Here is a 24,603-nt window from a genome sequence, read left to right as displayed (position 1 = left end):
GTGTGTGTGTGTGTGTGTGTGTGTGTGTGTGTGTGTGTGTGTGTGTGTGTGTGTGTGTGTGTGTGTGTGTGTGTGTGTGTGTGTGTGTGTGTGTGTGTGTGTGTGTGTGTGTGTGTGTGTGTGTGTGTGTGTGTGTGTGTGTGTGTGTGTGTGTGTGTGTGTGTGTGTGTGTGTGTGTGTGTGTGTGTGTGTGTGTGTGTGTGTGTGTGTGTGTGTGTGTGTGTGTGTGTGTGTGTGTGTGGTGTGTGTGTGTGTGTGTGTGTGTGTGTGTGTGTGTGTGTGTGTGTGTGTGTGTGTGTGTGTGTGTGTGTGTGTGTGTGTGTGTGTGTGTGTGTGTGTGTGGTTGGCAGGTCTAGGGAGAGATCTAATAAAGATTATCTCCCTGACTAAAGTCAAACATCCACAAGGAATTAACTTTGAACAAGGGGTTTAGATAACACACACACACACACACACACACACACACTTCCTCTCCCACAGGCCGTGGTTTCATTCTGCCATTACCATGGAGACTCCTTGGAGACCGCAGTAATGAGACTAAAACTCTGTGTGTGTGTGTGTCTTTAACAGTTCACATTTTCTTACTAGCTAGTAATGCAAGACACACACAGACGCAGCGATATACAGACGGGCATATCCTCGACATGCAGGTCCTGACTTGTGAAACATCCTGACCTGTTGTGCAACTAAGACAGTGTGTGTGTGTGTGTGTGTGTGTGTGTGTGTGTGTGTGTGTGTGTGTGTGTGTGTGTTAAAGATGTGATGCACGTGACACAGAAGCGAGAGCAATTCTTCACGAGCAAATCTTCGCGCGAAAAGAGTACAAATGTGTCAGCATGTGATCTGAGAAGTGTGTGAACGCGAAGAAGAAATGTGTGTGTCTTGGCACGCTGCTGTGTATCCGAGCGCACAGCGTGGTGCGTGTGTCCGCGTGAAAGGTCGCTCATCCCAGCGAGCACATTCCCAACATATTCCTGCCTTCTGCTCCGTTAGCGTGTGTGTATCTGTGCGTTTCAGTGTGTACTATTTAGCTCGTCGTGGCAGCTGTCGCGCTCCATTCATCCCACGGAGCCCAAACACAGCTCGTTCCATTTATCTCCCCTGACTGGGCTGCAGGCTCATTGTTGCTTCAAGTGACTCTTGTGTGGTGACAAAGTGCTATACTTCACTTTAATTGACTCTTTTTTTCTTACTCATGTACTTCTGGCTCGCTTGTTGATTTCCTACAGTTTCCACAATGCACTTCTTCACCTCATCACTCCGGTGAACTTGTTGCACTCAGCGGCTGATTGTATGGGCGAGGAGTGTTGCTAGTTCAAAAAAGGTGTAGTTGTTATTGCAGCGGCATGTGCTGCAATGCATTGTGGTCTATTGAGTCTAGGACAGTTTCAACCTCCCTTTGTAGTTCTAATGAAGAGACATAAACATTTCTAATGATGTTTTATATTAGATTTGTTTCTGCCATCAACCACAGAAGCCCTGAACTTGGCTATTGCTGCCATATCATTTTACAGGTCAAGTCATAGTGATTCGTGATATTATCCTGATAACCATCAGAATGTGCTTTAAACTTTCACAATGGCACTAAAACATACTGGAATCAACCTGGGGGGGCAGAGCCATCGCTGCCCCCTCCCTCTGGAACTCACTCCCCAAACACATCCTGCCCCAATCTCAACATGTTCAAATCTCACCTTTTCTGCTGCTTTTAATCTGTAATTAATGTTGTGTTTTATATATTTTAAGTGTGTTTTTATCTGTAATGTGTCTTTGAGTTTCCAGAAAAGCGCTGTATAAATAAAATGCATTATTATTACTACAGTATCCCACATTTTGACAAGAGGACTATATCATAAATCATAAGATCACCATGACTAAAAAGAGAATAAATAATGATTTTTTTATTACATGATAATTCCTGTATTTTTTAAACCAGGCTTCACTTCACTTCTAAAATGATAGATTTGTTATCACATCCACGATAAATTACTATTTCCTCCCTGATAGCATGAATAAGATTATAATTCATGACATAGTATCCTATAGGGTAATTGGGTTGCCCTCTGCTGTTGCGTGCAAAGGTGGGTTTGATGCAACAATTGCTATAAGGTTAGTCTATTGTTAGACACTACACACAAGCAAGGTAAATGCTACTCTGATTAGGTCCTTGTTCACTCACTCCTTTCCTTCCTTTATTTCTTTGATGGATTCTCCACTTCCCCCTATTGCCACTCTCTCCCATTCACTTTCTTAAGATTAAAAAAACACAAAAGGGCAACTGAACAATCCAAAGAGTGCCACTCCTTTCCTGTGACGCGCCTGCGAGTGCGTTTCAAAGATCAGCCCAGCTAAATAAGCCTCCAATAACCAATAACAGCTCCTATCAGATGGCACATGATGACGGCATAAAGGAAACTGATCCACCTCGACACGCGAACACACACAGCGCCAGAGCAGCACACATCTCCCCCTCTGGGGAGGTAGTTCGACAGAAGAAGACTTTAAAGGACACAGAAACATGGGAGAAGTAGAACAAAGAGACCTTCAGATTGTGTTATGGCCATGATGGGAGAGATGGCAAGGTGTTTAGAGAAAAAGAAGGAGAAGGACACTTTATACGCTGTGAAACATGGGAGAGCCATGGATCTCTTTCTCTGTCGCCTCGTAATATTTCCTCTGCGTGAGATAACGCTCTGCCTTTTATCTCTCCGTCTCGTTCTTTGTCTTTCACTTTGTTTCATTAATCTGTGGTCTGGAAAGAGAGCAAACATTTTAGTCACTTAGTTAAACAGACTGATCCGGAGTCATTTGTAATCAGTGAATTATGAGCACAAATACAAAGCAGTAGAAGTGCTGCAAAGCTGGAAAAAGAAACCATAAATGAAGTCCAAATGTGCGAAGCGCTTATGAAAAAGCTGGAAATCAATACCGAAACAAATAAATAAACGCAGGACTTGGCCCAATTCACACACAACAACAACAAGGCTGGGAGACTGAACCCAAACCTGCATGTGCAGAGAAACAAAGCAATAAAAGGTCCAGAAAGAGTTGGGAGGTGGAACAGAGAAAGAGTCAACATTAATGTTCATATTAAAAAGGAAAGCTATGGCAAGGAGGTCAACGCTGAATCAGAACGTCTGTGTGATTTGTGAGGGATGCATTACATTTAGTCATATTTTAGGGATACAGTGTTTTAGGCACAGGAACGAGGCAGGACAGAGACCCTGACATAATGAATTGGTGGTTTACGTCTTAAGAAATGTCAAGAGTCAGCTTTGTTTGTGCTGAATGCCTTTATTCAAGAAAATGATAAGCCAGAAGATTTAAAGTGGTGCTATGATGTCACTCTTTTTGGAGAAACTCCGTTTTATGGGTCTCTCGATTAAATCAATTCAGTGGTCGGTCATTAAAGTGTTGACTGTTAGGCAATTAGTAGAAAGCCAAAGCAATACATTCTATTTGCCCATATTTTTCTGCCAAATAAAATAAGTACTGTATGGTCAACACACCACCTTTTTGTATCGCCCCGTCTGCCTTTACGCTATTCAGTAGTGAAAAACTAGACTTGCTTTAAATTAGAATTGATAAGCCGCTAACACACGTGGTGGAAGTTTGAACAGCGGAGGGATGAGTAAAGCACCATGACATGTACTCTGTGGAGAAGAGGAAGCATCTGCCCAGACAATGGACTCGATACTGACAGTGTCTCACTTCTCCATTCAGTGAAATTGTGTGTGTGTATGTGCGTGCGTGTCGTAGAGTGAAAGTGAAGACTGCTCGGCCATGTGCACTGCCTGATAATGTCAACAGAAGATGATGGAGCAGAGTACAGAAACCAGGAGGGAAGAAAGAGGGAGCAAACTGTCACATTATCGACTAACACACTCCACTTCCCCTGCAAACCGCTCACAGGGGGTGTGTGTGTGTGTGTGTGTGTGTGTGTGTGTGTGTGTGTGTGTGTGTGTGTGTGTGTGTGTGTGTGTGTGTGTGTGTGTGTGTGTGTGTGTGTGTGTGTGTGTGTGTGTGTGTGTGTGTGTGTGTGTGTGTGTGTGTGTGTGTGTGTGTGTGTGTGTGTGTGTGTGTGTGTGTGTGTGTGTGTGTGTGTGTGTGTGTGTGTGTGTGTGTGTGTGTGTGTGTGTGTGTGTGTGTGTGTGTGTGTGTGTGTGTGTGTGTGTGTGTGTGTGTGTGTGTGTGTGTGTGTGTGTGTGTGTGTGATCTAATCCCCTTGTTCAAAGTTAATTCCTTGTGGATGTTTGACTTTAGTCAGGGAGATAATCTTTATTAGATCTCTCCCTAGACCTGCCAACAATACACACACACACACACACACACACACACACACACACACACACACACACACACACATACTGATACTGTCAATCTGAGAAGTGTTAGACCAAACTCAGTATTTCACAACACATCTAAAACCAGGAAAATCAATTGTTACTTAAAAAATAAAAAATAAACGTTTGACTGGTGTCGTTGTTTTGAGTTTACATTCACCAAAACGCCCATGTGTTCTTCCGTTAGCATGAAAACATGTGCGTTTTAGCATACATGAAAGCTAAGGCTGATGGTATGGCCTTTTGTTAAACACATAAATGTGTGTCGGCCCTTAACTGTCCCTATATTGTAAGTGATTATGTATTACAGCTAATCTCACGGCTTCCTCTTTCCCTGATGTTCAACAGTGATACTGAATAGTAAAATGATGGCTACTCATTTGTTTCCATTCAAAAATACCAACATTCTGAGCTGCTCCAAAAATGAAATGCATATCCTGTTGACAACCGAAATACATTACCTCATTGGTTGAGTTAATAATATATTTCTACAGGCAGCTATTACTGATGCAATTGGGGAATTTCTGTCGTTGATGCAAAATAAGTGATCAATTAGGGATTGACTGACACTAATCTCAATCTTTTTATTTATTTATATTTTATTTAATCTGTTTTATAGGAGGTGGAGACTCTGGACATCAACACCATCAGGGACACCAGGACAGGAAAATATGCCAAACTACCAAAGGTCAGTAATGTGTGTGTGTGTGTGTGTGTGTGTGTGTGTGTGTGTGTGTGTGTGTGTGTGTGTGTGTGTGTGTGTGTGTGTGTGTGTGTGTGTGTGTGTGTGTGTGTGTGTGTGTGTGTGTGTGTGTGTGTGTGTGTGTGTGTGTGTGTGTGTGTGTGTGTGTGTGTGTGTGTGTGTGTGTGTGTGTGTGTGTGTGTGTGTGTGTGTGTGTGTGTGTGTGTGTGTGTGTGTGTGTGTGTGTGTGTGTGTGTGTGTGTGTGTGTGTGTGTGTGTGTGTGTGTGTGTGTGTGTGTGTGTGTGTGTGTGTGTGTGTGTGTGTGTGTGTGTGTGTGTGTGTGTGTGTGTGTGTGATATAGAGAAAGAAGCTGTCACCTTCTGCTGTTGATAACTTTGTCCTCTGACCAGACGTGTGACTGTCACAGAAAGATGTGACCGTGTGTCTGCGAGTGTTTCCTCCCTCAGCTGATGGTGCAAAGGTGACGGAGCGTTAATGAGCCTGCTGACAGATGGGCTCTCAGACAGGAAGTGATATAACCAGTGACCGTTAGCGAGGAAGTCGTTTTGTAAGACAGAGATCAGGCTGAAGGAGACGCTGATATTACGCTGCCAGTGGCTTTAGTGGTTCAAACATATGCTGGCTCCTGGGTCAAATTGGTTACAAAAAAGCTGTCACTGTCACATTTGATTCTGCTTTCATTTGGTTAAGAGTTCATATTTATTTGCTAATAACTCAAACCAAAAATCTTAGGCATAATGTCAGGAAAACAGCATTTCTAGGATCTATTATATGAAATGTAGGCTGTCATGTGGTGATGACAGCTAAGTTATTTCGAAATGTGGTCTTTAGAGAAGGAACAAAAAGAAAAAAGAATCATATCAGCATGGTTCAACGGCCTAAAGTCACAAACTGCAGATCGCTTACAGAGATGTTATCAGAGAAATCCCTGGGTAAAAGAAACCTAAGTGTATGCCTCCTGAACTGCACCAAACCACGGCTGGATTAAATAAAAACAGTTCTTTAAATGATAAATAGATTATCATTATTTAAATGTTTTTACTTACTTTATTATTTATTTTAACTAAATAGAATGATCTGTATATAACTGCTTTATCAGTACTATGTCCTTCTTAAATGATTGCATATGAAGTTGTGTCTACCACATTGACCACACTGTGTCAAGGACATACAGTAGACAGACACTTTTGGGCAGAGGCGAACCATTTGTAAACTCCAGATGATATTCAGCTACTTCTCTGTGTAATACTTAAGGAGTGCATTGATGGAGCACTCTTCCAGTCTTTGCGACCAATCAAAATGCTTTTACAGCACACACCAGCATTCACACACATCCCTACAGAGGCAGAGGTGGCCAGACAAGGTTCCAATCCCAAACGTGGACTAACATCCACACTGCTGGCAATGCCATCCGGAGCAATTTGGGGTTCAATATCTTTCCCAAGGACATGTCGTCCTGATGGACTGGGGCTCAAACCACTACCCCTTCCAATTGGACGACGACCGTCTACTTCCCGAGCCACAGCTTGCCTCAATCGTTGGTCGACTTATTGTTGGAGATCTACACTACACCTTTATCTATTTTCTTGAAATGTTTGCAAATAATGATGTTGGTTCCCACCGATTGAAAAATAACAATTGGTGGACTCAAGGTTGATTCTATTTTTTGTCTGTGTTCTTCTTCTGTTTACCGTTGTTGCGATTGCCACGTGAACGGGTTCAGCAGGGATGCTTTGGCGGCCGTTAACAAACCGTACTGTGTGTAGATGTTCTATCTAAAATGTTTATATCCAGAAGCAATGTTGCTCTTGAAAATCCACAGAACTCGCTGTCAACAGTTTTACGAGGACTATTTCTATGGTTTCAGAGAAAACTGTTTAAAGTGAGGCCTGTGTAACGTCTCGAGTCACGTGGACGCTGTTTGTTTTCTCCGTAATTTGATTGCACTGATCCTCCAAACTCTCGCTTGCTGCTTGAGTACATTTTGTGCGCTACTTTGGCCGGATTTGTCTTGATGAACGTCCATCCGAGTTGATTAGTTAAATTGGAATGAAAGGGAGACATGATAGAGAGGAAGTGATGGAGAGACATTGAGTGTTAGAGACGGTTGGTGGCAGATAAAGAGTCTAAAAAGGAGGAAAGAGTCGTTTAGTTAATTAGATCAGAGTGCTACACCACATGCATCACATTTACTGTTCTCAGGAGGCCGAGAGCTGGAGCGGGAAGGATGGAGTGTTGTGGTCGATACATTATGTATGCAAAGTGTGTGTCTATAAAAAGTGTGCGTTTCTGTTTCAGGACGCCAAGCTGCGGGACGTGCTCGGCTTCGGTAAGGGGGGCAGCGTCGAGAGGAAGCTGGTAACCGTCGTCTATGGCAATGACCTGGTCAACATCTCTTACCTGAACTTCCAGGCCATGCAGGAAGATACAGCCAAGGTAACCATGGAAACCACCGTCCAATTACACTTAAACCTGGCTTTAAAGGAACAGTTCATCCAAACTCTATCTCGATTGTTTAAATATGAGCTGCCTATATAGGTGTGCCTTCTTTACAATATAAGCGGATGGCACTCGCCCAAAACATTTATTCAAAACCACAAAAGCATTATATTTTTTCTGAAATGACAATACGGTTACTTAAGATTATCGACGTTGGCTATAGACCAGTTTCATCCGAGTACATTTACTCAAGTCCCATTCTTAAGTACTTCTTTGACATAAATGTACTTTTTTTTTACCGCACAACATTTATTTAACGCTTGTAGTTACTTTTCAAATCGGAAACCCATGTATGACTTATTGATATGATGCAGTACTCCTGAACACAGTATTAAACCATTTACACAAAATACAACATGAGCATGCTCCTATATGCATTTATTTGTGATCAAAACAGCAATATATAATATTCTATAGTAATATAACACTCTGTTATTATGATTTTCACGCAAGAAAGAACGTTTGCTGATAAAACTCCTAATTACTACTACTTTATCGACATTTTGACTTTTACTTGTAATCGAGTATTTAAACACAATAATCATCCGGGTACTTCTTCCACCTTGGGTTTCCTGTAGGAACTATGTTCTCGATGCCAAACTACACCTCACAACTGTATCACCACACAAAGGGAAGCGTTCATTGTCTCATGGGCAAGAGGCTTGTGATCAGCTCACACCAAAACAATCTAGATTAATAAATAGCGATGCAGGTTAAGTGTTGAACTTTCCCTTTTATTTGATCTTCCTCTTGTCATCTCTCCATCCTCTCTCCTTATCCCCTAAACTAGTCTCCTTCTTTCCTCAGGACATATGCTAATTGCTCACTTAACGATGTTGACATAAAGGCATGTGCGTGTTTAGAGGTTGTAAAGAGGGATTTCTCCTCTGAGTGTGTGTGTGTGTTGTGTGTGTATAGTAACTGTTCCACTTAGTTTTGACATCAGACGAAGAGTTAAACAACCCTGTTATGTGTGTTTCCAGATTTGGACAGATGAGCTCTTCACCTTGGCCACAAACATACTTTCCCAGAATGCATCGCGGAACACCTTCCTGCACAAAGCGTAAGAACAAGTCTTATCTTAACTTTCGGGAACTGTAGATTTCAGATATTGGTTTTTAAACCCTGTATTTCTGTTTCAGGTACACGAAGTTAAAGCTGCAGGTGAATCAGGATGGGAAGATTCCTGTGAAGAAGTGAGAAACACACACATCTACCACATTTTAAACTCTGTACAGAATTGTAAACACCAGTGCGCTCCACTTCTTCCTTTCCTTTCCTCTTCTCTGTCTCTCTTCCACTTTCTCTCGTCTTAAGTTCACTTTTGGTTTGACCTCCTCACTGTTGATGATCATGCTAAAGGAATCTTTTGAATAATGACTGCTCACTCTCCAAACTCTCTGTCTTTCTGTCAGTATCCTCAAGATGTTCTCAGATAAAAAGAGAGTGGAGACGGCTCTGGAGCAGTGTGGCCTCGTCACTAACAAGGTAATCATCTGAAGCCATCACTGACCACAGGGCAGCTTTAAAAAGGCCTGTTCAGTATGTTCAGTTCAGTTGGTTCATACATTCGAAAATTTGCAAATCAGTCCGTCACCCTGGGGTGCTGCAAAGCATTCTCTGCATGCCTTTGCTCTGTTAGAAAGGCACCAAAGGCTGCAGGCTTGTGGGAGAGTAGCTTTAAAGTGGACATTTTAATGAACTTTAATCAAGAGTTTAAGATTGTTTTGGCACAGATGAAACAAACAACATATATAATGCTAATGACTTTAAATACTGGTTCGCAGTCACAGCTAGATTGTTCTACTTAGCTTTGTGCTAAGCTAACCAGCTACTGGTACCTTCATATTTACCGAGTAGTGTACATCTTATCACTTAACTTTGAATAAATACGTCTATTTTCCTAAATGTTATACACTTTTTTCCCCTGTTGCAATTAAGGTATGGGGTTTCTCTTTAATATGCAGTCAAAAAGACTTTAGAGCAAATGTGTCTGCAATCTAAAAAGATAAAGAGTTGTGATAAGAAGAATTCTGAAGTTTGGCTGCGACCAACACGGATGTTTAATAAGCACACATCGATTCACAGCTCTCATGTATTCACTGCGGATGATGCCAAGCTGTCACTCACATTTAGGGCAACATCAAACTAAACCTTTGGATTCGCAAACAAAACTTTAGATTGCCGTTAATGACGGTGCAAAAGTCTTATGCTTGCTTGCAAAATGAAGACACAATAGTAACCCCATTTTAAGCTTGCATACACAAGATATCAAGTAGGTGAGATGTTGCACAATAGTCCCTAACACATTTCCAACTGTTAAAAAACAGAACCCAGGCTTCATTCATTCTGTCAAACCTGAAAGTCTCTGCAGTGAAAGGGACCGCAGGCATGTGGTTTGTTAGGTGAACAACAAGGTTCCTTTTGTCTAATTGATCAGTGCAATCTTTCTTGAAAATCAGTTTAGAGTCACAAGACATTTCCTTTTTGAATAAGAGGTAAGATTGGGCAAACTGCACTGTCAGCACTTCTCTTTGTATTGTTGTGCTCTGGTGCCTCCTGCTGGAAGAGTAGCAGAACACACATGAAGAGGGAAAAGACCACAATTCTGGGCTTAATTATCTTCAGCCCTTAACATTTACAGTATTTCAATGTTTTTGGGGATCATTAGTAAAGATTAGAATGACTTACATGTGTTACATTTAGTATTTTATCCTCAGTTTGGTCATTTTCCTTCTTTCTTTTCCCTCCATATCTTTCTATACAATCTTGTTTGTTCTCCTTCAGCAGACCGAGGGAATCAAGCCAGATGATTTCACGTGGGACGCCTTCCAGAAGTTTCTTGAAAGCCTTTGTCTCCGGCCTGAGATACAAAGCATCTTTGAGGAAAGGTATGTGATAAAAACATTTTTTTTACAAACAAATCCAATCTCTTTCCATTATGTTGTCCAAGGGTTTAACCCCCACCCTAAATCGTTTCATAACGGTGCTCTAGTTGTATTTGTAGGATTCCTTGTAATGCCAGCAACCTTTATCGGTGACACACACACACACACTCTTTTCTCTTTCGCAGTGGCTCCAAGAGGAAGCCGTTCATCTCTTTGGACCAGTTGATAGAATTCATTAACCACAGGCAGCGAGACTCGCGACTGAACGAGGTGCTGTACCCCCCCCTGAAGAGAGAGCAGGTCCGACAGATCATGGAGGAATACGAGACCAACGTCAGCCAGCTGGAGAGAGGTACGTCACTTTGAGAGTTCTTTATTTATGTGTACACATTCCTGACATTTAGATGCTTGTATCCAGAGCAGATAAAACATGTGATCTTCATTTATGAGAATCATTTTATGTCGATGGCTTGTGTACTGGAATTAAGCAACAACATGGGCTATATTGACAGAGAAATCTGAATGTGCAGCTGCAATCAAATGTTCTTTCTGCATCATGCACCAGCATTTGACAGAACAGAGATGTAAAGACAAACTAAATTAGCTTGGATTTGTATGTCTTCGCCTCTGGGTATCCAGGGGGCGTTCATGCTTTTGATACTGATAAAAAAAACATAGCTTACAACCTGGTAGGAATTCCATTGTGTGATTAATAGAGCTGAAAAGATCAAGCAACTAAACGATAAGCTTATGGCCAAATAAATTATTGTTGAAGTAATTTCTCATGCCAAAAAGCAAAACATTTTTCAGCTTATTTCGACATATCCTGCTTTCTCTTTTTTATTTCATATTAAACTGATCAAACAAGACCTTAGAAGACGTTGGACTCTGAATACAGATGTTCCATTCGATAAAAATACACAGTGCTGCTAATATAAATCAGTCCTGTTTTTTTTACCTTTAATTAGCTGCCCAAAGATCATCCAAGGTAATGTCCAGGATACACTGACCTTATTTAGCTGCTGAATCAAAGACCCACACTTAAAGAGAATCATGTCACGTAAATAAGGGTTCAAAACAAGAGCTCAGAGTACGTGCAGCTGTGTCCTCTTGTAGATTTGATCTGTTTATCCCAAAGCAGTGTTTACCAGCTGCAGTAGTACTGAGAATATTACAGGTTTATTGGTATGATTTATTCCTGGTTCTTGTAAGCAGCAGGTTGTCCTTTTCTTAAATCCTTAGACATCCACTGAAAGAGATATCTGTTCTCATCCAGCATGTGGGAATCAGCTGCGATTTTGATCAAATGTCCTCGACATGTGTTGCTGTAGAAAAACTGTGGAACTTGCACAGCCTTGTCTGCCGTTAGCTGCCCTGCTAGGACACCGTTAAGCCAAAAACGGTGAGGTAATCAAGAATCCAGCCCACAGTGTTCAGACTCAGCTGGAGCTCCCTTTAAGTCAGAAAACAGAAGCCTTTTTGTCAGTTTGTAATCGAGCACATGACGTCACTTAATTATAGTATCCTCCAGTCTCTGCCCTTCAAATCTTCAGAGCCCCAAACAAGTTTGACCTTTTCTAACTACAGGTTGACACGTTTCATTCTTCTCCCCATCTCTCTGTCTCAGATCAGATCAGTTTGCAGGCCTTCACTCGGTATCTGGGAGGAGAAGAAAACAGCATCGTTCCTCCAGAGAGGCTGGATATCATCGACGACATGAATCAGCCTCTGTCTCACTACTTCATCAACTCATCACACAACACATACCTCACAGGTAAAAAAGATACACACCTCAGAACTATCATACACGTATGATGCTGCATTCTTTTGCTTTGACTTTTTTTTAATATTCAACATTTTCCAAAGAAGTAAACGTACAGACAAAATGTTACAGGACTGCTCCTTGAAAGATACAAAATAAAGAAATGTGGCAACTATAGTAAGAGACAGACAATGAATGGTGACATTAAATGCACATTTTTATATATATGGATTAATGCTCAGTGTCCCCAGTTCAGACATTTTTACACAGGTATAATTAACTTAAATTCAGAAAACAATATTACAATGATCATATCAAAAACTATTGCAATGGTTTCTTACATTTCTGCAAAAAAAGAGTTCATCTATCGAAAGAGCGTCATGTTTTTTTCTAGAGTCAAAGTACCCAGTGATTACGATTACAGTTTTTCTAATGGATTTCCGCATCAATAGCTTTTCTCGCCAGCATTTTAGGTAATTTCAAAGCAGATTACAAAGTGAATTTGCACCAGATTAATTAGTTGCTATCTTGCAAGAAATGCAGCCTAGTACCTACCTGAGTTTATCAATGCTAACTTTGAATATCTTTACATAAAACCATTTGCCCTTCCTTTGTGTGTGTACAGTGGGTCAGCTGACCGGCCTCTCCTCGGTGGAGATGTACCGCCAGGTGCTGCTGACCGGCTGCCGCTGCATCGAGCTGGACTGCTGGAAGGGCCGGCCGCAGGACGAGGAGCCCTACATCACCCACGGCTTCACCATGACCACTGAGATCCCCTTTAAGGTGGGGTTGATTTTCATTTATTATACAGGACGATTCCCTTTTGAGTTTGAATGTTAAAGAGACTTTGCTCTCATATATATGTACTATACGGGATAAGGGTGTTAAATATTCACTTCCAGCCATGAACATGAATTGGGGCGGCTGTGGTTTAGTGTGCTTATCTTCAGATATACAGGTTCAATCCCACCTTGACCGCCACTGCAGACAGCATGTCGTTGTGTCCTTTGGCAAGACACTTCACCCTAAAATTGCTCCTGTGCGTATTATCCACAGTATTCAATGTATTACATGTCTAATACAGTGGGGCAAAAAGGTATTTACTCAGCCACCAATTGTGCAAGTTCTCCCACTTAAAAAGGTGAGAGAGGCCTGTAATTTTCATCCTAGGTACACCTCAACTATGAGAGACAGAATGAGAAAAAAAATCACATTGTCTGATTTTTAAAGAATTTATTTGCAAATTATGGAGGAAAATAAGTATTTGGTCAATAACAAAAGTTCATCTCAATACTTTGTTATTTACCCTTTGTTGGCAATGACAGAGGTCAAACGTTTTCTGTAAGTCTTCACAAGGTTTTCCCACACTGTTGCTGGTATGTTGGCCCATTCCTCCATGCAGATCTCCTCTAGAGCAGTGATGCTTTGGGGCTGTCGCTGGGCAACACAGACTTTCAACTCCCTCCAAAGATTTTCTATGGGGTTGAGATCTGGAGACTGGCTAGGCCACTCCAGGACCTTGAAATGCTTCTTACGAAGCCACTCCTTCGTTGCCCGGGCGTTGTGTTTGGGATCATTGTCATGCTGAAAGACCCAGCCACGTTTCATCTTCAATGCCCTTGCTGATGGAAGGAGGTTGTCACTCAAAATCTCACGATACATGGCCCCATTCATTGTTCCTTTACACGGATCAGTCGTCCTGGTCCCTTTGCAGAAAAACAGCCCCAAAGCATGATGTTTCCACCCCAATGTTTCACAGTAGGTATGGTGTTCTTTGGATGCAACTCAGCATTCTTTCTCCTCCAAACACGTCTAGTTGAGTTTTTACCAAAAAGTTCTATTTTGGTTTCATCTGACCATATGACATTCTCCCAATCCTCTTCTGGATCATCTAAATGCTCTCTAGCAAACTTCAGACGGGCCTGGACATGTACTGGCTTAAGCAGGGGGACACGTCTGGCACTGCAGGATTTGAGTCCCTGGCGGCGTAGTGTGTTACTGATGGTAGCCTTTGTTACTTTGGTCCCAGCTCTCTGCAGGTCATTGACTCGGTCCCTCCGTGTGGTTCTGGCATTTTTGCTCACCGTTCTTGTGATCATTTTGACCCCACGGGGTGAGATCTTGCGTGGAGCCCCAGTTCGAGGGAGATTATCAGTGGTCTTGTATGTCTTCCATTTTCTAATAATTGCTCCCACAGTTGATTTCTTCACACCAAGCTGCTTACCTATTGCAGATTCAGTCTTCTCAGCCTGGCAGGTCTACAATTTAGTTTCTGGTGTCCTTTGACAGCTCTTTGGTCTTGGCCATAGTGGAGTTTGGAGTGGGACTGTTTGAGGTTGTGGACAGGTGTCTTTTATACTGATAACGAGTTCAAACAGGTGCCATTAATACAGTTAACGAGTGGAGGACAGAGGAGGCTCTTAAAGAAGAAGTTACAGGTCTGTGAGAGCCAGAAATCTTGTTTGTTTGTAGGTGACCAAATACTTATTCTACCGAGGAATTGACCAATTAATTCAATAAAAATCCTACAATGTGATTTCCTGGATTCTTTCCCCCCCCATTCTGTCTCTCATAGTTGAAGTGTACCTAGGATAAAAATCACAGGCCTCTCATCTATTTAAGTGGGAGAACTTGCACAATTGGTGGCTGACTAAATACTTTTTTGCCCCACTGTATATGGAATATAATGTAAAGCGCTTTGAGCTCTTGGAAAAGCGTTACTGTAAATACCATGAATTATTAATTAGAACATTTAATTTCTAAATTAGCATTCTATATAAAGATATTTTCTTAAGATATGGGGACAAACATATAAAGCTTCATTGGAAAACCTCAATAGAAAAAAAGACATTAGGTCTAGTTTATTTGATGGTTTATTGACTTATATGTTCCCCTTTCCACCACAGCTGTGGTGCGATTTCTCCTCCTCTGTTAGTAAAACTATAAAACATTATTATGGGGACCTCTTGCCAAAAATGAACTCAAGTAAAACATGTTTAGAGCTCCTTTTAATGTTTTATTCTTTCTGCCTGCAGGAGGTTATCGAGGCGATAGCAGAGAGTGCTTTCAAGACCTCGGCGTACCCCCTCATCCTGTCCTTTGAAAACCACGTAGATTCGTAAGTGACAAATGTATATCTTTTAGAGCGCTGCTTTTATTGCTTTTAAATTGTCTATTGTTTTTTACTTGTACTTGTTTTATGGTGTGTGTGAGCTGAGCTGTGTGTGTTTATTTGCCGGTACAGCACTTTGGTCTGGAGGTTTAAAGTGCCCTATAAATAAAGCTGTATTGTATATATCACTAGAACCAGATGCAATATTCAAGCATTTATTGGAAGTTTTAAACAGTCTTCCTTGATGTCGAGAATAAATCTGGGCTGTTATAATGGCAATTGATGATCGCAAGGAATTTGGGTTTTAATTTAAGGGTTAAAGTAAATGAGAAAGTAACCTGTGTCTCTTGCTCTGTCAGGGCTAAGCAGCAGGCCAAGATGGCAGAGTACTGCAGGACCATCTTTGGAGACGCCCTGCTCATCGATCCACTGGAGAAATATCCGGTAAGACTGACCCCCAGGCAGATCTGACGTGAACAATGTCCTTGTGGGATACATTCAGTTATGGTATCCTTTTAAGGCCTTTTTTTGACCAAAAATAAATGCATCTTAAGTGGTTTGTCACTGACATTTCCTTAAGGAAAGATTCAACACACTCATGTCCTTTGACTCCACAGTCATGGTGTTAATCAACTTACAAACCATCAAAAGGATGAAACAGCTTGTGTTAATCAGATGATATCTTTTTGCTGAGACACAACTTGTGATGCATTTCTCTGTATTAAAAAAAACCTTACACCATCCTGGTACCAGATTTGATCATTAAAACATTTTGTGTGATCGGTTTCTATTATTCTAAAGGTGAAAGGGGTACATAAGGGGATTTGCAGAAAGTTGTGCATGTTTTCATTTGTATTCTAGTGTTTTTCTAAGAAAGTAAAAGCAGGGTTCGAAAATGAAGTACATACTGTATGAATGAAATTCCTGATGAGCTTGTATTCATAGAAAGTATATGTAAACATTTCCTCATGTGTTTAATTATACATTTTAATCTGCATGTATATAATGTAGTTTTTTACCAAAGTATTTGAAAAGGCAGAGTGTAAACACTTGAAATTAAACACAATCATCCGAGTTTTAATAGTCTTAAACTGTTCTTAATTTAAACAGTTTTAAGGTTGTTAACTTTATTTACAAAGTCATACAGTAGTGTTTGTGCTTAACCCTGTGACTTTTGTGTCTTAACACCAACTATGTTGATATGTTGCCGGAACACATCACTGACACAGCCCTACTTACCTTAATTCTTCTTCCAAGTGTAACATGTTGTCTTTTGTGTGTGGTCAGCTGGACCCTGGTCAGCTGCTCCCCACCCCACAGGAGTTGCTGGGGAGGATTCTCATCAAAAACAAGAAGAAGCACCAGCACCACCGACCCTCGAGTAGCGGCAGCATACGGCGCAGAGAGCTGGAGGAGCAACCGTCGCACAACAACGGTGAGAGCAGGCGACTACCTACATCTCTGATTTCACTTCTAATGTTACTCCTATCTGACTCTAATGAGTGTTTTGAGGAATAGGATCTTGCAAGCTTACAATGGAGTTAAAATAACCGTTATTCCTTTAAACTTTTATTGCACTAAACTACAAGTTTCCTGTTAAATGTGTAGAAGGCCCACTGACAGATGGCGAGGGAAGCCAGCTGCTGACTAACGGAGAAGAGAAGCTAGCTGAGAGGATGGTCAAAGACTCTGAGCCACGCAAATCCCTTGGTGGGTTCTAGACGAAGGCACAGATGGATTTAAGTTTTACTAAGTTAGACATAAGTTTTGCCTAAAGTGTATGTATTACATGTCTCAGGGGGTGAGGGAGAAAGCGAGGAGGATGAGGAGGACGAACCGGTGACAGACCAGAAGAAGCCCAACTCTGACGAGGTAAGAGCCTCCATGTTGTGACGGGCTGAAGTGTTGTGTGACTGGATGATTGATGGATCAGTGCTATCTGCCTCCTTCAGGGTACAGCCAGCAGTGAGGTGAACGCCACAGAGGAGATGTCCACTCTTGTCAACTACATCGAGCCGGTCAAATTCAAGAGCTTTGAGGTGGCAAACAGTAAGTGTGTGGATGTGTGTGCATGGACAGATTACTAAACAGGCCTACCAGCTATGCCAAAGAGACCAAAACGACTACAATGAGAATCATGAAAACTATGAAAAGGGGTAAAACAACTTCAAAGAGACATAGAGCAACTACGATGAGACACAACACATCGACAAAGAGACATAAAACAACTACAGAGATACAAAAAGACAAGGGTATGAGAAAGATATGAAGTGAAAGAAGACATTTGTGGTTATTGATCTTGTCATACAGACCTGTCTCACATTGACTATTTTAACCAATTTCTGAACCAGTAAAAACAGTGTTGGTTTTTCTGAATGAATTTGTTCTCCTATTTCTCTCTCTTTCTGTGCACCAGAGAGAAGAAAGTACTTTGAAATGTCCTCATTGGTGGAAACAAAAGGCATGGACATCCTGAAGGCTTCCCCCATCAAGTTTGTAGAGTATCCTTGAAGGCTTGTTACCTCTTGACAACTTATTTTAGGAAATTCAAACGCCTCGATTTTGCCCATGGGAATGGAAAGTAGTGGGGGAGTATCCATCTTCAAAGCTGCCTTGACTTTAAAATAACGTGAACAAAATGATGTCTGCTAACACATATGCCACGTCTACAGTGTTTGGTTCTTAACAGCGCTCCTCCAGGTACAATAAGAACCAGCTGAGCAGAATCTACCCTAAGGGAACGAGGGTGGACAGCTCCAACTACATGCCGCAGCTCTTCTGGAACGTCGGCTGCCAGATGGTGGCGCTAAACTTCCAGACCCTCGGTGAGTCCCGTTTATATCTCCTACTCCTTTCCTGTGTGTATCCGCAGTTTGTCCGCAGCCTTTTGGAACTTTTTCCTGGATATATCTATTGTGCTCATTTATGAAGTCTATGAGAAAATGACCGTATTTCTCATTTGAAATATTCTTTAATACAGCATGATGTTAAGTTTGTAAATGATTGCCCCATTTTGACAAAAAGAAAGGAAAAAGCAGCGTTTGCTTACTTGTGATTAACAGGTTGCGATAACGCTGTTTTCCAGTCTTGTTTTTTCGTCTGGTTTTACTGTTGCTAACCTTTTTCCCCGACTATTTTATGAATTGTAAAGTGTCCTTGGGTGTTTAGAAAGGCGCCTCCAAATAACATGTATTATAATTATTATTAAAAACTGAAATCCATTGAAAAGTTTGGTCTCTCACCAAAGCCTCTGCTGATTAATTTCATAGCTGATATGTTTTAATCCACAAGTTAGGCACAATACAATATGTAAACAAGCTGAGTGTGATTTGATGCTACCTTGTTTGTTTGAGCACATTCTACTGAGGGTCATTTAGCAGTTTAGCATGAGATGGCCTAACTTAGGCATGTGAGCACCTCAAAGTACAAAGTATCCACAGAACCATAAATAAGGTATTTTTAAAGTTTTTATTTCTGTAGCTGGCAGATACTGTGGTATTTAGAAAGTTTATTCAGCCTTATAAACAATTCCCTACTCGGAGAGGTCAAGCTAAAGCATCTTAGTCTTCATCCCTGTAAATCCCTCTCTTCCCAACTTGTCTTGATGCCTCTCATCTCTTCCCCCCTTTCTCTGCATTCCTCCTCCAGACCTCCCGATGCAGCTGAACATGGGTGTGTTTGAGTACAATGGCCACAGCGGATACCTGCTGAAACCCGAGTTCATGAGAAGGACGGACAAACAGTTTGACCCTTTCACAGAAAACATAGTGGATGGGATAGTCGCTAATACTGTTAAAATTAGGGTAAGGACAACACATGCCATCATTCAGATATTAAAGTTCTCTTAAGAGTTGTTATAATTAACTTGTTGGATTTCCACCAGGTGATCTCAGGGCAGTTTCTGACTGATAAAAAGGTGGGCGTGTATGTGGAAGTGGACATATTTGGACTTCCTGCTGATACAAAGAGGAAGTACAGAACCAAAACATCCAATGGGAACTCTCTGGACCCCGTGTGGGACGATGACATGTTTGTGTTTAATAAGGTGCGCATACTAGGATACAGATGTGGTGTGAAATGTCCCGTCAGCCTTCATTGTCTGTCTTTATACTCCTGACTGCACCAATGACATCACCTCTTCTCTTTGCAGGTGGTCCTCCCCACACTGGCCTCCCTGAGGATAGCGGTGTTTGAAGAAAATGGAAAGTTTATTGGACATCGAATCCTCCCTGTGTCAGCCATAAGACCTGGTCAGCACCACACACACACACACACACACACACACACACACACACACACACACACACACACACACACACACACACACACACACACACACACACACACACACACACACACACACACACACACACACACACACACACACACACACACACACACACACACACACACACACACACACACACACACACACACACACACACACACACACACACACACACACACACACACACACACACACACACACACACCACACACACACACACACACACACACACACACACACACACACACACACACACACACACACACACACACACACACACACACACACACACACACACACACACACACACACAATATGAAAAAACGTGTGATCTGTTTTCTTAATTTAGTAAGAACGGGTGAAAATAAGGTTTGCCAGGCTCATTCCTTTAAACAAACATGTTTAATTGAATATTTGTGGAAAATAGGTGAATATCTGATGTTGATTTCAAACTGAATGAACTTGTTAAGATGCATGGACAAATGAATCCTCACCTAAAGAAAAGCATCTAACATGATTTTAGATTGTTCCTTATTGGATCACCATATATTTAGATATAGACTTCCATAGAAAAGTCTTGTTATTACAAAGCGGATGTCCTGTATTTCTGCACTCAGTGTTGCTGTCCATTATCCTCTCCAGGACCAATGGAGAGTAGTCATGTATTTCTTTTCGTCTTTCTTTTCTTCCTCCTTCCCTCCAGGCTACCACTACATTAATCTGAAGAGCGAGCTGAACCAGCCGCTCATCCTGCCCTCTCTGCTGGTCTACACTGAGGCTCAGGACTACATCCCCAATGAACACCAGGGTGAGACCCACATCAGCAACAACACTCTGCAACACACTCACACTTCTGTCCCTTCACTCCAAAGTGGCACTCCTCTCAGATATAGATTCCAGCTGTTCATCCATTATTTTTTGCTATCTATTTGTACGATTTTACTAGCTGACAGTGTTGACTTTTCTGCATTACTGCTAAAAAACGTTTCAGACAATATCAAAGGGAACACGTAAGAAATATTAAAGTTAATGAAAGTTTCCAGATTTTAAGACTTGATTTAAAAGATTTAAGATTTAAAAGACTTCATACAACTTTGCTGATGTTCAAGAATAATGTCACAGTTGTGTATGATAGTAACGACCTTGTTTGTGTGTGTGTTTTTCTCAGAGTATGCAGAGGCTCTGACCAACCCCATTAAGCACATCAGTCAGTTACACAAGAGGGAGACTCAGCTGGCTGTTCTCATAGAGGACAACAGTGAGGTAAGACAACAACATCCTGATGATTCGCACATCATTCAAAACGTGTGTGGTTAAGAAAAATCCCTAAAACCCCATGCATTTTTTAAATATCTGCAAACGGTGTGCTGTCAATCACTCAAATTCATCTTCCTGTCGCTTTTTTTCCAGCATATTCCCAACCAGCCCAAAGAGCGCGAGAGCAAGGGGGAGTGGGAGGTCTTTCAGGGACCCTCCCCCTTCCCCAACCTTCCCCCCTGCCTACCGGTCGAAGCCCCTGACATCATCAAACCTCATGCACAGGGTAGAGACCTCTACACATTGTTCATACACAAGGATACATGTTGTCTCACACACACCTGTCATTTCTCTGCACTTAGGAAAGCGTGTTATATCACTTTCAATGATTGATACGTTTAACTTACTGCCATTAATGTGTTTCCACTGTCAGTATTACATTAGATTGCAGGTTTCATTTATTAAGAGACCATTAACAGTACAGACATCCACTCACTGTGTTGTGAAAATCATGCATCCCATTTATTGGAAGCTTTTTAGTGTTTAGCAATTTCTTAGTTGCATTAGGCCTGGTTCATTCTCCCATCATCCATTTCACACATTCCGTCTGTGCGTCTCCTTCTCTTTTTGTTGCATGTGTGTGTAGTAGTCCAAAGTCCAAAGGAGGACCTCATAGCCACTGTCCTGGCAGGTAAGGTCAAACCAGCATTCATTCCCTATCATCACTTGGACAAACTAGCAGGTCTTGTCAGTATTATTCAAATGGGATGATATGATAATTGGTTCTAATTCTTTCCGTCAGACATCCAGGTCCAGTCTATAGAGGAGCTGAAGCAGCAGAAGGGCTACTTGAAGCTCCAAAAGAAACAAAGCAAAGAACTCAAAGAGATCCAAAAGAAGCACCTCAAAAAGGTACACACACAGAAACATGCTCTTCCATCCATAGGATTTATATTTTTCCGTGTGATGTAATTTTCCTCGGCAAAACAAATGATTTAAAATGTCCCCGTGTGTTTGTAGGTGTGGAATCTGAGTAAGGAGCAGAAGAGTCGGAGCAGCCAGCTTCAGTCTGACACCCAGAGGAGACGCAGTCAGATGGAGAAACACCTCAAACGGAGCATCAGGAAGAAGTAAGGATGGATGGATGAACAGTATGAAGAAAGAACAGGAGATCAAACATTGGATCGTAAATTGGGGTGGGAAGGAGAAACAGATTGGATGAAAAATAAGAATAGATTGATATTATAAAGATAGATGGATCTAAATAGGCTGACCTAAGGGTATAATATTTCATATTTCAGTGTTAAATGAGTTCACAAATGTTATTTCAATTGTTGTGCACTTCCAAATGTGTCCAACAAAATCTGTAATTTAAACTGGTAACGGGGCCTTTTTATTTGGTCTTCTGTAATGGGGTCTTATTCCCTTTAAGCATGTGTCTGTGTCGTCTGCAAGAAGCTGTCAGAAAGTGAGTTGTTGTCCAATTTAAAGCCACATTTCTCACAAACCCTGTTCGATCTAGGTTGTTCTTTAACTGTATATTTTAACCAGATGAGTGATTCAAGTCATTGCACATCAGAATCTTAAATCATCAGAGACACAAGCTGTGTAAGGCACCGGAGAAACTCAGTTATTATTTAAAACATATTTATTCACCGTTTCTTATCGGGTTTAATCAAAGGTCTATATTTTGGGGAGGAGAAGATCTCAGCAGATAATTCTGCTCAGGGTCAACACCTCCAGAATGGTGGTGAAGGCAACTGGTGGCAGAACATGACATACTGTGTGTTTAACAGTAGTTCATTGTGTGTTCAGTGAGCCCAATGAGCCGGTGCAGCGCGAGCTCACCGCTCTGGATCAGGAGCTGGAGAAGCAGTCGGTCCAGCTGAGGGAGTGGCAGATGCAAGAACTCCTTAAACTCCGACAGCAGCTTCACCTACCGGAGCGGGAAAAGCAGCAAACATACCTGCAGGAGGTAACAACACACACACACACACACACACTTTTATTTTATTTTATTTACCCTTTATTTAACCAGATAAAAGCATTGAGATAGAATCTCATTTGCAATGCTGACCTGGCCAAGAAGGCAGCAACGTTACACATAACACACAACACAAACATATAAAATACAGAGAACACAACTAAGAAAACAAAAGACAAAAAAGCAGTCCCTACATTGTGCACATTAGGACAGTAAGAACGGTGCACTACTTATTACTGCAAGAGCAGCTGGTGGTAAGGACTTCAGACAACTTCAATCTAAAACATGCTATTGAGACAAGTGCCCTCAGTGTGAGGCGTGATTGAAGGTCATTCCAAGACCAAGGACCATAATAAAAAAGACTCCTTTTCCCAGCCTCAGTCCGCACAGCAGGAACCTGGAACCGTATCCAGGCGCTGGATCTGAGGTTGTAAGAGTCACAAACTGGAGCAAATCTGGCACATATGTACAGTGGAAGCTTTCCTAAAATGGCTTTATACATTAATAAAAACCACGCATAGTAAGTGAGGACCATCCAGTTAGGCTGTACAGTTTGCAATGATGAGTCCTATAGGGTGCATTTGAAATATAACGCAGCGCAGCATGGTAGAGTGGGTCAAGTTTGGCCAAAACAGTGGGACAGGCAAACCTATAAATGGTATCACCGTAGTCCAGCTGGGACAGGAATAAGCCAGAGACCAACCTTTTACGGGATGAAGTTGAAAAACAACATTTAAGTCTGTAAAGGAAGCGAAGAGCGAATTTCAATTTCTTAGTTAGAACTTCAATATGGTGTTTGAAGTTGAGATTACTGTCCAACCAAAAGCCCAGATATTTGTAGGTATCGACAAACTCAACAGAGACGCCATCAAGGGTGTCAATGGAGAAGCAAGAGGACGCTGACTTGGGAGCAAAAAGCATTGCTTTGGTTTTCTTACTGTTCAAAAGCAGTTTGGAATCAAGAAGTGCATGCTGCAGCGTGATAAAGTCAGATTTTAGATTGGAAATGGCCATATCCAGAGAAGGAGCACATGAATATACAATAGTGTCATCAGCATACATATGATAGGTAGAAAATTGCATCTGATTACAAATATTGTTTACATATAATACAAAGAGCAAAGGCCCCAAAATAGAGCCCTGTGGAACTCCCTTCTTCAAGGTGACAGGGTCAGAGACAGTACTACCCAACCTGACGCATTGAGTACGGTCGGTTAGATAACTCTGAAACCAGCAAATGGCCTTATGACCGAAACGAGACATCAACATAACATTAGACATAATGTGGTGATCTACAGTGTCAAATGCTTTGGCCAGGTCAATAAACAATGCAACACATACAGATTTGTTATCCAAAGCAGCCTTAATATCGTCTAAGACTTTCAGACTGGCAGTCACAGTACTGTGCTTTGATCTGAATCCAGATTGCTTAGGGTTAAGGATGTTGTGTGAATTTAAAAAAGGTTTTAGCTGAGTAGAAACTAGGGACTCAAGAATCTTTGATAACGCAGAAAGATTTGAGATGGGACGATAGTTATTTAACTCCGTGGGATCACCAGCTTTCAAGAGGGGCGATACCAGAGCTTGCTTCCACACAGCTGGCAGTGTCTGAGTGGACAGGGAGAGATTAAAAATATCAGTTACTGGTTGGGCTATAATCTGAGCTGCAATTTTTAAAAAGAACGGGTCGAGGCCGTCAAGCCCGGCAGACTTTTTAGGATCAATTGAGTGCAAACCCTGTAAGACTTCAGAGACCGAGAAATAAG

The 24,603-nt window shown here is 41.6% G+C and overlaps 1 protein-coding gene across 3 annotated transcripts in view; it reads left to right on the top strand.

The window, feature by feature from the left end:
* The window catches only part of plcb3 (phospholipase C, beta 3 (phosphatidylinositol-specific)), a 55,840-nt gene that overhangs the window by 25,843 nt on the left and 5,394 nt on the right, over positions 1–24,603 (top strand). For 2 of the 3 annotated variants that reach the window (XM_071206646.1, XM_034105818.2), the window contains 27 exons: positions 4,963–5,031; positions 7,346–7,483; positions 8,530–8,609; positions 8,689–8,742; positions 8,962–9,034; positions 10,334–10,437; positions 10,620–10,786; positions 12,062–12,208; positions 12,822–12,979; positions 15,232–15,314; positions 15,668–15,752; positions 16,596–16,743; positions 16,917–17,018; positions 17,107–17,180; positions 17,261–17,357; positions 17,725–17,809; positions 18,009–18,133; positions 18,957–19,111; positions 19,192–19,353; positions 19,459–19,558; positions 20,300–20,404; positions 20,765–20,859; positions 21,007–21,139; positions 21,500–21,544; positions 21,656–21,765; positions 21,874–21,983; positions 22,669–22,828. In XM_071206646.1, coding sequence (XP_071062747.1) covers positions 4,963–5,031; positions 7,346–7,483; positions 8,530–8,609; positions 8,689–8,742; positions 8,962–9,034; positions 10,334–10,437; positions 10,620–10,786; positions 12,062–12,208; positions 12,822–12,979; positions 15,232–15,314; positions 15,668–15,752; positions 16,596–16,743; positions 16,917–17,018; positions 17,107–17,180; positions 17,261–17,357; positions 17,725–17,809; positions 18,009–18,133; positions 18,957–19,111; positions 19,192–19,353; positions 19,459–19,558; positions 20,300–20,404; positions 20,765–20,859; positions 21,007–21,139; positions 21,500–21,544; positions 21,656–21,765; positions 21,874–21,983; positions 22,669–22,828 — 2,964 coding nt within the window. The remainder of the gene's footprint in view (positions 1–4,962; positions 5,032–7,345; positions 7,484–8,529; positions 8,610–8,688; positions 8,743–8,961; positions 9,035–10,333; positions 10,438–10,619; positions 10,787–12,061; positions 12,209–12,821; positions 12,980–15,231; positions 15,315–15,667; positions 15,753–16,595; positions 16,744–16,916; positions 17,019–17,106; positions 17,181–17,260; positions 17,358–17,724; positions 17,810–18,008; positions 18,134–18,956; positions 19,112–19,191; positions 19,354–19,458; positions 19,559–20,299; positions 20,405–20,764; positions 20,860–21,006; positions 21,140–21,499; positions 21,545–21,655; positions 21,766–21,873; positions 21,984–22,668; positions 22,829–24,603) is intronic. The other variant, XM_034105819.2, reaches the window with a different exon arrangement.

Source organism: Pseudochaenichthys georgianus, chromosome 18 (genome assembly GCF_902827115.2).
Source record: "Pseudochaenichthys georgianus chromosome 18, fPseGeo1.2, whole genome shotgun sequence".
Taxonomy (NCBI): domain Eukaryota; kingdom Metazoa; phylum Chordata; class Actinopteri; order Perciformes; family Channichthyidae; genus Pseudochaenichthys; species Pseudochaenichthys georgianus.
This window is presented reverse-complemented; position numbering and strand designations above follow the sequence as displayed.